The 12638-nt window shown below is 37.9% G+C and overlaps 2 protein-coding genes across 5 annotated transcripts in view; both read right to left on the reverse strand.

Moving 5' to 3' along the window:
• Window positions 1–1529: 1529 nt before the first annotated feature.
• On the reverse strand, window positions 1530–6888 carry Hop (Hsc70/Hsp90-organizing protein HOP). Its single transcript, NM_001043492.1, is given in 9 exon segments — window positions 1530–1555; window positions 1557–1568; window positions 1571–1709; window positions 2224–2349; window positions 3343–3539; window positions 4069–4269; window positions 4765–5227; window positions 6354–6803; window positions 6880–6888. Coding segments are annotated over 9 exon segments (1623 nt in total).
• A 1543-nt stretch (window positions 6889–8431) lies between these two features.
• Window positions 8432–12638, reverse strand: part of LOC101737362 (dynein axonemal heavy chain 2) — an 82862-nt gene continuing 78655 nt past the window's right edge. For all 4 annotated transcript variants that reach the window (XM_038014469.2, XM_038014470.2, XM_038014468.2 and 1 more), the window contains 4 exons: window positions 10927–11084; window positions 9948–10063; window positions 9343–9476; window positions 8432–8588 (listed from right to left, as the gene is read on the reverse strand). In XM_038014469.2, the coding sequence (XP_037870397.1) occupies window positions 8449–8588; window positions 9343–9476; window positions 9948–10063; window positions 10927–11084 (548 nt within the window). In that variant the 3' untranslated portion in view covers window positions 8432–8448. The remainder of the gene's footprint in view (window positions 8589–9342; window positions 9477–9947; window positions 10064–10926; window positions 11085–12638) is intronic.

Raw genomic sequence — 12638 nt, forward strand, 5'->3', positions numbered from 1 at the left:
GTACATTAAGTATACAATAAGTTTTCTTTTTTTTAAGTTATATGCCTATTTTATTATTTCAATTGCCGTAGACGCAGGGACTATGTATGATGTGAATTAAAATACATTTTTATTGTTTAGTGCATTTAAACGGTAACGCTATTGCGTCAGTGTAAATCATGGCTGTATGTTTACTTAACATAAAATGTCACCAGTGACTATTCAGAAAAATATCTATGCAAACATTTTAAACAACGAATTCGTGTAAAAAATCACTTATACTAAAAGTAGCCATAAGTAGTTACGTTCATATTATGCTGTTAGATTGTATTGATGCTTGCTTTTCATTGACAAGATGCGAGTAACTTAACCCTATCTTGTTTGAAACAGATTTCATAACTAAGAGATTTGTATTTTTTTCTTCGAAAAAGTCATCAGTATTTAGAGTTCAGATCTAAACCGAAAACTGCACAATATTAACGTAGTAAAGAAGTTTATAGGATTTTATCTTTGACTCCATTCGCGGCCAAAAAAAAATTACAATTATTCTGAATGATAGGTAAAAAAACGTAAACAAAGTAATACCGTAATTCCCATTAATTATTATTTCGATTCTTAAATTATTTATCTGTGGTTCGTAAAGTTCATTAATTTTGTGGATTTTCTTTTATTAAAAACATTTTTCTTAAGCCGAATGTAGTTTCCGCAAGGAAAACGTAACATGAAATTATTATTAATTTACATTCACAGATTTCAATGTTAAGAGTTTGCTGGTATCTTTTCCTCAAATCTTTTTTCATATAAAATCAGTATAGATTATTAATATGGCATAGAAAAAGCTATTTCGCCGTGTAATTATTTTTATTTCGGACTCTCAATATTTTTACTCTGAGGGGGATGACAAGAATATCGTTAAGTATACAATATCTGACACTGAAGCTACATTAACATTAAATTGGATACTGCTATGATTTCTTTGCTTCTGTCCATTTCGGCTCAGATTGTCATCATTTCATCAACACAAACTACAATATCAGAAGAGATTTCATTTCAAACTCAGCATTATTTATCAAACAAACTATTTAGCTTTTGCAAATTCAGTATGCCAATTATTGGGCATGTTAATAATATAGTATGACTGTACCTCACTATTTTTTTCGAAGATAGCAAATTATTCTATTGATTTAAATTAGACAGTGGGGACAAACTGACTTACAACAGGTATTCAGGCCTTTTCAATTAAATGTTTAATAGTGTTCCCATTTTCAATGTCTATTATGACACTAACTACAATTCATTAATAATTGAAAACAACTCCCACTGTGAATATTTGAAAAAAAGTGTCATGATAAGCTAAACTAGGTATGGTTTTAGCCATGATAGAACTCTGTTATCCACATCTGCATTTCAAGAGCACACTAATTAAATAGTAACATTGTATTGTCATCAGACAGATCAAACTTATTTAAAAATTGAAAATGAGCAAGTGGGATATTAAAGTAAATCAGGGGGTGTTCGGGGAATGCCCATTAAGGCAGTCCATTGTGAGACTAATGTAGGGCGATGAGGCCTGATTCCAAGAGTTTCTGTATCTTAGCTGCAATTTCAGGATTCTTGAGATGATCTTGCAATGCGTGAGGGTCCTGCTGCATCTGTTCAAGTATACATCGCATGGCGGGATCGCGCAATATCTGCTGCACTTCCGGATCAGACATGGCACGTTTGCGGACCTGATCAAATACCAAGTGTTAATTTAGTTATGGCTTTTTGTTTATCTATACTAAAATTATAAAGAGGAAAGATTTGTTTGTTTGTATTGAATAGGCTTCGAAACTACTAAACCGATTTGAAAAATTCTTTCACTGTTTGGAAGCTACACTATTGCCAAGTAACATAGGCTATAATCTTATTTGAAAAAAAATTGGGATCCTTCCTAAAACTCCAAAAATGTAACCCAAGATGAAAAAAAATACCTAAAATATTCTTTACATCAAAAATTATTCATGATAGAATAAAATAATGTACTACGACTTGGTATAACACATTATTATTTACAAAAAGTGTGTTCTTTTATTTAAAAAAATAAAATAACGTTAAATATCATTGAAATTTTTGTCAAAGACCCGAGCGGACCCGGAGCGGGCCGCTATCAAGATAAACTTATCTGTTCACTTGATAGTTTAGTCAGTGATCAGAGCTTGTGTATTGTGAGCTCCCAAAATCTAATCTGTATTGGATACATACCTCTTCTGGGTTAGAGTTGAGTTGTGTGGAGCATGAGCGGTACCCTTCTAAAGCTTCTGCATTGCTGGGGTCCAGTTCCAGGGCTTTTTGATAGGCTGTCAGGGCCTTAGATGGTTGTTGCATACCCTTCAAACAATTATTTATAAAAACATATTCAGTAGATATTTATTATTTTATGTCTATGACTAATTGTATAGATACCCACGGGAGAAGTTTACCTAGTGTGGTGAGTTAAATTTTATGTTATTAGCATTTAACATAATCCTGTGATTTTGTTTACTATTAAGAAATAATTCAGCTGTTATGTAGTGCCCAGCATGGGCTAGAGATATCCCAATGTGAATACACAAATTGAAACACAACTATTTCACAAAAATAACAATGGTCCATTATACCTGCCAGTACCGTCTCAATAATATGTTCTGTTGATTGCTGAGACTAAGCAAAAAGAATGCATAGTAAATAAACTTTTTCAACCACAAAATAGATAAACCACAATGTGACAATGGAACATTCTGGATGTTGCAGGGTCTTTTTATGCCATATTGTGCAAGTAATCATAGAGTATGTGTAATACATAATATAGTATTATACTCAAAAGTCGTCGTGGCCTAAAGGATGACGTCCGGTGCATTCGTGTTGAGCGATGCACCGGTGTTCGAATCCCAGGCGGGTACCAATTTTTCTAATGAAATACGTTCTCAACAGATGTTCACGATTGATATCCACGGTGAAGGAATAACAAAAATCAAACCCGCAAAATTATAATTTGCGTAATTACTGGTGGTAGGACGTCGTGTGAGTCGGCACGGGTAGGTACCACCACTCTGCCTATTTCCGCCGTGAACCAGTAATGCGTTTCGGTTTGAAAGGTTAGGCAGCCACTGTAACTATACTTGAGACCTTAGAACTTATATCTCAAGGTGGGTGGCGCATTTACGTTGTAGATGTTTATGGGCTCTGGTAACCACTTAGCACCAGGTGGGCTGTGAGCTCGTCCACACATCTAAGCAATAAAAAAAATCATATAGCAAGCTACACCATGATAGCTTCAAATACAGAGGTATCTCAATTTACCCATATGTTATGTTCCCTGTTGCAGATTTAAAAAAGAAATACCTGCAAAATTTTTCCTTTCCTAATCCATCCCTTGATGAATTTAGGGTCTAGTTTGCAGCATTGTTCGCAGTCTTTCAGTCCCAAGTCGAAAGCAGCCAACTTGGTGTAACATGCAGCCCTATTTGAGTACAGTTTGGAGTCATCAGGGTTCCGTTTTATAGCTTCTGTGTAATGTTTCACTGCTGTACTGTAGTCACCTGTGAGTATCAATTTCAAGTAGGGATTAATTTTCTTCAAACACTAATACTACATCATCTGTCTTTAGTAAAAATATTCTTCTTAATTATGTGTCAGTTTTCAGGCTTTTGTGCCTAATCTAACACAAATGCTCTATATGTTTCACCAGAAGTGATTAAAATAAGACTACACTTGATCTATGACATTTACTCTGTAACATTGTCAGTGCTTGCTGTTTGTAAGCTTATGATTTATGGTAATAATAAAATTTTATACAAATTGAGTAATGTATGAAGCAATTCAATTTGCACAAACCATTACTATTGTTTTAGTATATTTATGATCAATATTAAAAGATTATCAGATAATTAAAGTTTTACCTATAAGCTTAAAAAATTGGCAAATTTGGATATATGGTGAACTAGAATATTAGCTATTTTTTCCACAAACCTGACATAGTACTTATGAGTAAGAAACATGCAAAAAAACAGTATAGTTTGATGATTTTAAGAATATCACAAAACAAATTGATTTAAAAACAATACACACCTTTCTTAAAGTACTCATTGCCTAATTCCTTTTCTTGTTCAGCTTTAACAGGATCAATATATGCTTTCCTTTCCTCTTCAACAATACGGCGTTCCACTTCACTTAATAGTGTCTTGATCTCAGGGGTACGATGTTCAGACATTGACTTTTCAAAGTATGTTTTGGCTAGTTTCCATTGTTCCATTTTTTTGTAAGCATTACCTAAAAAGGGTGATGAAAAAAAAATTATTGTAAAATGATGATTTGGCCCTTATTAAAATTAATTTATAAATTGAAATCTACAAAAAAATTGTTTTAGTGTTATGATCTATGTTTGGTAATTATTTTTATCCAAAATATTGTCACCTGGCTATAGCTGAGTTTTGTTGTCTTGGATAGCCATCGCAAGTATGTTTTACTTATTTAAGCGTTCACTTACATAATGCAATGTAAGTACAGATATGTACAAATCAATACTTAAAATTCATATACAAAAGGAAGTCACACAGCATCATAAAAGTCAAGAGTAGAATCGATTTAGAGTAAGTGATTGAGAAAAGATTTGGAAATGAGATAATAATTTTAATAAGTACACAGTGGCTTAGCTCTAATGCAAGGATTTCTGATTCCCATGAACAACAGTGACTAATTACCAGTAAGTGGGCTTTATCCTCCACTGCCTCCAATGGTAATAAAAATATATACAAACAAACTCACCAATCCTAGTAAAAGCCTTAGCTATTAATTTGAAATCTGCTCTGTTTTCTCTACCAATTTCAATAGCCTTCTCGCATTCCTTAATGCATTTCTCATACTCTTTCTGTTCAAAGAAAACTGCAGCCATATTCGTATAGAATGTTATATCGGTAGGATCAAATTCTATCGCTTTCTCATAATGTGTTATTGCATTATCAAATTCTTTTTTCTTGTAACAATCATTGCCCAAATCTTTCTGGATCAGTGCTTGTTTTCGATTTTCTGGTAATCCTTCATATTTGTCCTTGGGCGGTTCCTCTTTCTGCTTTGGTGCTGTGCTTGGTGTCTTTTCTGGTGCTGGTGGATCCACATCCATGGCAGTTTCTGCATCAAGATCTGCCTGCCATAGTGCAGTAATAGTTGCTGCCACTCTCTCATCTTCCATGTTCAAATTTCTAATATCATAAGTATTTTTGACTAAAGGCTGTAAATGTAATTTTTATTTTTGTAATATTTTTCACTGTGCTAACTACTCACTTACTTATCATCTTCATTTTCATCTACTAAATGCCTAATTTCATGTGTTAATTTAATGTATTTTTTTTTATTGCCTATGTAGGCAGACAAGCATACGGCCCACCTGATGGTAAGTGGTCACCGTCGCTCATGGACGTCAGCAATGCCAGGGGCAGAGCCAAGCCGCTGCCTACCATAAAGTACTCTCCGCAAGCCTCATTTGAAGAAGGACATGTCATAGCGCTCGGAAAACACCGTGGAGGGGAGTTCATTCCAAAGCCGGATGGTACGTGGCAAAAAAGATCTTTGGAAACGCACTGTCGATGAACGCAGCGGTTCCAGATAATATGGATGAACTCTGCTCCGATGGCGGTATATAATGTGGTATTCTAGGACTTATTTGGATAAGCCTGTGCTGTTATAAAACTTCTCAATAATAAAAATACACATTAGATATTTACTGTAATAGCATACATATTTTGTGATTTAGTAGAAATATGCCATACTTCATTTCCAGTGTATTTTAATTTATGATCATGTGTCTTGTTGTGGAAGTAATGTTATTTCAATTTTATTCTTTGCAATATAGAAATGTACATTTGTGTGTATCTATTTCATTAAAATGGAATGTTTATGGAACAAAGTACAGTAATGTTGGCATTTTGACAAATGCAGTTCAATGTTAGATATATCGCCATGGTTCATTCTGAATTTATTATATGTTATATGTAAATTATGAATAAAAATGTGACCACAAGGTAATTTATATATTTTGTTGTTAGTTTAATGATTAACATTAATTTGTATGCTTGTAATACAATACGGTTTAAAATCAACCGTAAGTGAATAAAATGTGGCTAATACAAACTCTTATAGGGGAAACACGATTCTATTGTATCTTCAGATACATGGAACATGACAACTTTTTCATGTCTAATCTGTTATAAACAGTTATAGGATATTCACTACTACGCAAAGTATGACTCTTTTTTATCAATTGCAAATTACAAGTTAACCAATTCCCTATGTAGCAGCATGTACAAAAACATAGCAAGCTATCTGAACAAAAATTATATCAAAAATAAGCAACAAACCTTAGCAATCTTTGTTACATATTCAGGGTCTTTCATCCATTCTCTTGTCCTGGGATTTTTATAGAGTCTAATTAACCGCTCTGCTTCTAAATTACTTTCTTTCATGGCTCGTTCTACATCCCTCAGACCCTGAGCTAGCTGTTGGTTAGTAGGTTCTAGTCTTAAACCGGTTCTGTAAGCCTCTATGGCCTCCTCGTACCTCGACAAATATGCTAAAACGCTCCCTTTACGTGAATATCCTTTACTCCAGTTTGGGTTTAATGATACGGTTTTCTCGGCGTCTTCGAGAGCAGCCTCGTAATTCTCAGCTTTGGCATGAGCTGCTGAGCGGTTGCTATACAAAACGTGATTCGTGGGGTCCAAAGCTATGGCTTCCGTGTAACATTTGATAGCTTCATCGAAGTTCTGATTAACTAGAGCATCGTTACCTTTCTTCTTCAACTGTTCCACCTGAGAATATTTAGTTAAAAAATATGAATTGCTAGAAAAAATCCCTTTGTGTATGAGCTAGAATATAACCTCTTACCTTATCCATAGCTGTTTTCTGTAATAATCAATTTATGTATTAAAAGAATCTTCAATTATTGCATGAACACGCTTTAGGTACTCCCTAATAAGTTTCAATGGTATAATCGTTGGCTGAAACTGCGAACAATTCTCGGTATTAAATGCCGTCTCAACGCTTCAAAGAGTTAAAAGTGACACTTCAAATTCGAGAAAATTCTGGTGTAGTTGCGATAAAACTAATATTCCAGAGAATGACGTTGCTTAATTCAACTTTTTGACATTTGTCCTTTTTATCCAAAACGTATCCGAGTGAGATAAAGCATAAATGTCGATTCAATTTTTATGCTATAAATATATCCATATACCATAGATTATACACTTAATATATAATTTGAGACCATATACCACTGAGAATAGAGTACCTAGCACTAGTAACAAAAGTCTTCGAATTTCGTTGAAAAACATCTCGAGTCTGAAATCTCTACTTTTTGTTTTCACCTATGGCAATCTTCGCAATCCTAGTAGTTGTCCTGGTGAAGCTGGAAAGGCCTCCGGGCTACCAGTAATCCCTCAAACATAAAAATATATAAATATTTTCAATGTACTATAAAGTGTTCGCTGAAAGGGAGCCATTTAAGGTGACGCCATAGTTACAAGTGGAAAGATTTTTGTGGGGAGGGGGCGGACTTGATGCGTCTCACGATGTCCCGTCATCTCTCAGCAGGTTCGAGGCCATTCTACTGCACTCATTTAAGGGACATGCCACTGCAGTCGGTAACTTGGTCGGTCCACTGCTTTGCTGTTATGTAGTCATTGATAATATTGACGAGTAATAATAAAAGCAACATCGGGGTTCATTTTTTCCAAACTGCCAATCCCAAAACATACGAAAAAGTTACATGACATGAATTCGGTTCTTGAGGTGTGAGAGGTTAAGATTGGCGCGAAGGATGAATATTAGTTTCGTCTAATTCCACACAAATCATTCGTATTTTATGTGGTCATTTAAGTGGAATTAATATGTACTGTTATTAACTCTATCATAAATATTGTTACTTTATATTTATTTAGGGCGACAAAATTATAAAAAGGCAATAGATAATATTATTATGTTCACACTAATACTAGTAGTTAAGCACTAGTATACAGCTGCTTAAAGACCAGTTGGACCATACTTTTTCCTTCATTACTAAACTATTTAGATGAAGTTTTTTTTTTGGCAATACTTTATTTTCCCTGAGTGCATTTAGGGTGTCGCTAGAGCTAAAATTTTTAAAAGATGGCTCATACATTTTTCAGTCTTAGTTTTCGCAAAATTATGAAAGGGCCGTCAAACATTTATATTAATGAGACCATTGTATCTGATCGCACGTAAGCAGTCTCACTGATGATTTTTTGAAAATGTAATAAATACTATTAACAAAACAGAAGAATGACGAACCACCCTTTTGTTAGACTGCGGCTTAATTATGCCCTTGACCATGTCACTTATAATCAGGCCTTCATCAATTATCAGAAGGGCTGAATAAGCCTCGTAAGGAAACAATAAACCAAATCACTGAAAACACCTCTTCATTAATATATTTATTTACGTAGCTAAAGTACACAACAAGGCCGTTCCTCTTTTAACCCAGAAATCGGAGGACTCCTTCCCAGACGGTAGGTCCACGGCCACCACGAACGCTCCCTGCCGCAGCGGGTAGTAGTAACAAGGGCACGTGTACCGGTCTGGACAGGAACAACAAAAATTATCAATAATAGTTATATTGCATTATTTCAAGTGTAGCTGCCATAAGGGGGGGTAGGTCCAGCTAGATGGAGCGACGGCCTGCGCAAGGCAGCTGGCAGTAACTGGATGCGTAGAACCGAGGATCGGGTTCAGTAGCGAGCTTTCGGGGAGGCCTTTGTCCAGCAGTGGACTGCCGCAGGCTGATGATGATGATTCCAAGTGTTGCTTTTTTCTTTTTTCGCTGCATAGTTTTGAACGAACTGACGCTGTGACTAGTGTTAAGCGTACTGTCAAGCGAGAGAGTCATCATCACCAAGGCAACGTGAACACCGCCAACTACCTGGAGACATGAAGTCAATAATATTGCAACGGATGTACTGCTTTTCAAGTCGTTACGCGAGACTACTATGTAGAAGAAGTAGATAAGATTATTGTAACCACTATTGGGCACTTAACACGTTCTGCCATCTGCCATAATATAATGCTTAAATTGACGCCACATGACGTCGTTGACGTCACATCCCAAGGGTCACATTTTCGTATTTCCTAATGGCAGGGCTTCGTGCTTTTGTGTGTACGCCCAATAAGGTAAACCATTTTCTGCCTTTCCGATGAACGAGCCTACCCGTTTGAAATAAGCAGGTGTGCGTTGAGTTTCCCCCTCATCCCGCGGTAGGAGTCTTTCACGAGTAATGGTGGCTTGATTCCTTGGGCAAAATCATGCTGTTTGACCATAAAGAAAGTTCAACTTACTCTTCAGTCGTCTCCCGGTGGCTCTGATCGGCTTGAAGTGTATTGGCGTCATGGGAAACACCAGCTGCATGGGAAGGGGTTCCTGTAGATACCCTTCTTTCTTAAACCAGCTCGCCCCTTCCAAGTATTGGCCTCTGACGGGTTACGAGAGTTTTAGTGTCAATAGCTACTGTAAATATTTATGAATTCTATGAACCAATAAATACTTATTGTTGGGAGGGCGTCTTGTGAGTCTGCACGGGTAGATTTCACCACCCTGGCTATTTTTACCGTGAAACAGTAATGCGTTTCTGTTTGAAGGGCGGCGCAGCCGTTGTACTGTACTGAGACCTTAAAACTCATGTCTCAAAGTAGGTGTCAGCATTTACGTTGTAGATGTCTTTGGACTTCGGTGACCATTTGATACCAGATGTGCCGTGAGTTCGTCCATCCATCGTTGCAATGAAGACAAAAAAAATCTTATTATTAACGGGGTAGAGTACAATCTGCTCAACATTGTTTTTGCATTTTACCCCGCCTTGTCTTTTACAACGTTCGGAACTCGTTGAGCACTTGTTGAGTACTTATGACCCTGGATTCGACATAGCTGTTCAAGTTGAACTTACCTGATGTAAACCCCACCATCTCTCGGAGGGCGGACGAAGGCGGTTTCCTCGAGCGGCATAACGGTGAACTCCCAGCACAGCGTGTCTATGGGCCAACCCTCGCCACGGGCCGTGGTCTGTCGGGCACATTGACGCTCAGTAATCGACTGCAGACGAACCATCAGCAGAACTCGCATAGGCAATGTCTATCCGCTGAACTGAGCTGATGACGTGGCGATGGAACGTGAAGGCGAGCCATAGATTCTGGCCGTCGGTTCCACAGACTACCAATAGATGTGCTTGTCTGATTTAAATTTTGTGCTCAATGGTGGTAGGACCTCTTGTGAGTCGGCACGGGTAGGTACCACCGCCCTGCCTATTTCTGCCGTGAAGCAGTAATGCGTTTCGGTTTGAAGGGTGGGGCAGCCGTTGTAACTATACTTGAGACCTTAGAACTTACATCGCAAGGTGGGTGGCGCATTTATGTTGTAGGTATCTATGGGCTCTAGTAACCATTTAACACCAGATGGGCTGAGAGCTCGCCCACACATCTATGCAATAAAAAAAATAAAAATCTTGTGCATTTGTTGGACAATTCAAAAGATAATTTGTTTAATCAGTTTTTCTTCAAGGGATTTTTGTTGTTCTTTTGAATGAAACCCCTAGTATTTTCGATAAGATTCTCAATAACCATTGTGTATGCGATTTTGAAATAAAATAACTAATCAACTAATTTGATACACTTTTGTTCACCTTCGCATTGAATTAGTTTAATATTTTAAATACGTACTATTTTGACTGCTTTTCGTTATTCCTCTCAGATACAAAACCCTAATTGCTGGCGGTACATTTGCCGTAGGCACCATCACCTGTGCCATTGTGGTCGTGAAAAAGACATTCCTTCCGGTTTGAAGGTCAGGGAAGGCGTTACATCGTCATCACGGAAGTGGGTGGGGTCCGGCTGTTGAGCTATAGGAGGGCCTTGAGGGCGAGCACTGACCTGCATGACGGCGGTGAGGAAGCCGGTCGGAGCGACGAGCGCGGGCAGCCAGCACAGCGTGGGCGGGGCGCGCGGGGCGCCGGCCCACGCCGCCAGGTGCGTCCCGCGGAGACACAGCTCGCGGCACCACGACCCTAGCGGCTTCATCGACGGACGACCTGAGCAACATCACCGGAGCTATAAGGCATGATTCCATTCTCTATTCCAGGATCGAGCCCAATAGATACCATTAAGAAAATAAAAGTCCAAGTTGAACTGGGAAATAGAAAAAAAAACGGCATTTTTAAACTTTTTATTTTTATTGCCTAGATGTGTGGACGAGCTCACAGCCCACCTGGTGTTAAGTGGTTACTGGAACCCATAGACATCTACAATGTAAATGCGCCACCCACCTTGAGATATAAGTTCTAAGGTCTCAGTATAGTTACAACGGCTGCCCCACCCTTCAAACCGAAACGCATTACTGCTTCACGGCAGAAATAGGTGGGGCGGTGGTATCTACCCGTGCGGAATCACAAGAGGTCCTACCACCAGTAATTACGGTTTTATTTTTATTACACGATGTTATTCCTTCACCGTGGAAGTCAATCGTGAACATTTGTTGAGTACGTATTTCATTAGAAAAATTGGTACCCGCCTGCGGGATTCGAACACCGTTGCATCGCTTCAACACGAATGCACCGGACGTCTTATCCTTTAGGCCACGACAACTTCAAAAAAACGCAATCAGGGAACGCATTGTACAAACACAATCAGGGAATAGTTCAATTTTGAAACTCGGATACGAAACAATCAATCCAGATCGGTAAAGAAATGTCAAGGAGAACAGTGTCTAGTGATTACGTTCTGTGAACAAGGGTTGGTGCTATGCGACCAGACTGAGAGAGTTCTCAATGACCGTGTCATCTTTATATATTATTTATCACTGGTGGTAGGACCTCTTGGGAGTCCGCACGGGTAGGTACCACCACCCCGCCTATTTCCGCCGTGAAGCAGCAATGCGTTTCGGTTCGAAGGGTGGGGCAGCCGTTGTAACTATACTGAGACCTTAGAACTTATATCTCAAGGTGGGTGGCGCATTTACATTGTAGATGTCTATGGGTTCCAGTAACCACTTAACACCAGGTAGGCTGTGAGCTCGTCCATCCATCTAAGCAACAAAAAATATATATATATATATATTTCTTCTGTGCGTGTGTTTGACACTGAACTCCTCCTAAACGGCTGGACTTTAATGAAATTTTCTCTGTACCTTCAGGTGGATTTGAGAATGGTTTAGATTTACAAATCAGCCCGGCAGATGGCGCTGCAGTCGGTATCTACGTTATTTATCTTTCCTAGAAATCATTTGTATGGAAAAACAACGTTTGCGGGTCAGCTAGTTTCTGATAAAATTAAAACAATACAATTGAACCATAACAAACAATACGACAAATCTTAATTGCGTTTCAACAACGGCTATTATACGCTTCAAACAGATGAAGAAATATAATAGTAATTTACCGATCAAAGCTTAAATTATTGCAGTACATAACTCGCGAATAGAGCAACGCGAAGCTCAATAGCCCGGCGAGTCAATTCATTCTTATTTTGTGATACATTAGGCGCAAAATATAAATATCGTAGTGTGAGTTCCGGTGTCATGGCGTCTGGTATCATCAGTATTGTAATTTTTGTTTAATGTTTTGCAATTAGTTTGATTTTTTATTTAT

Source organism: Bombyx mori, chromosome 12 (assembly GCF_030269925.1).
Source record: "Bombyx mori chromosome 12, ASM3026992v2".
In the NCBI taxonomy this organism is placed as follows: Eukaryota; Metazoa; Arthropoda; class Insecta; order Lepidoptera; family Bombycidae; genus Bombyx; species Bombyx mori.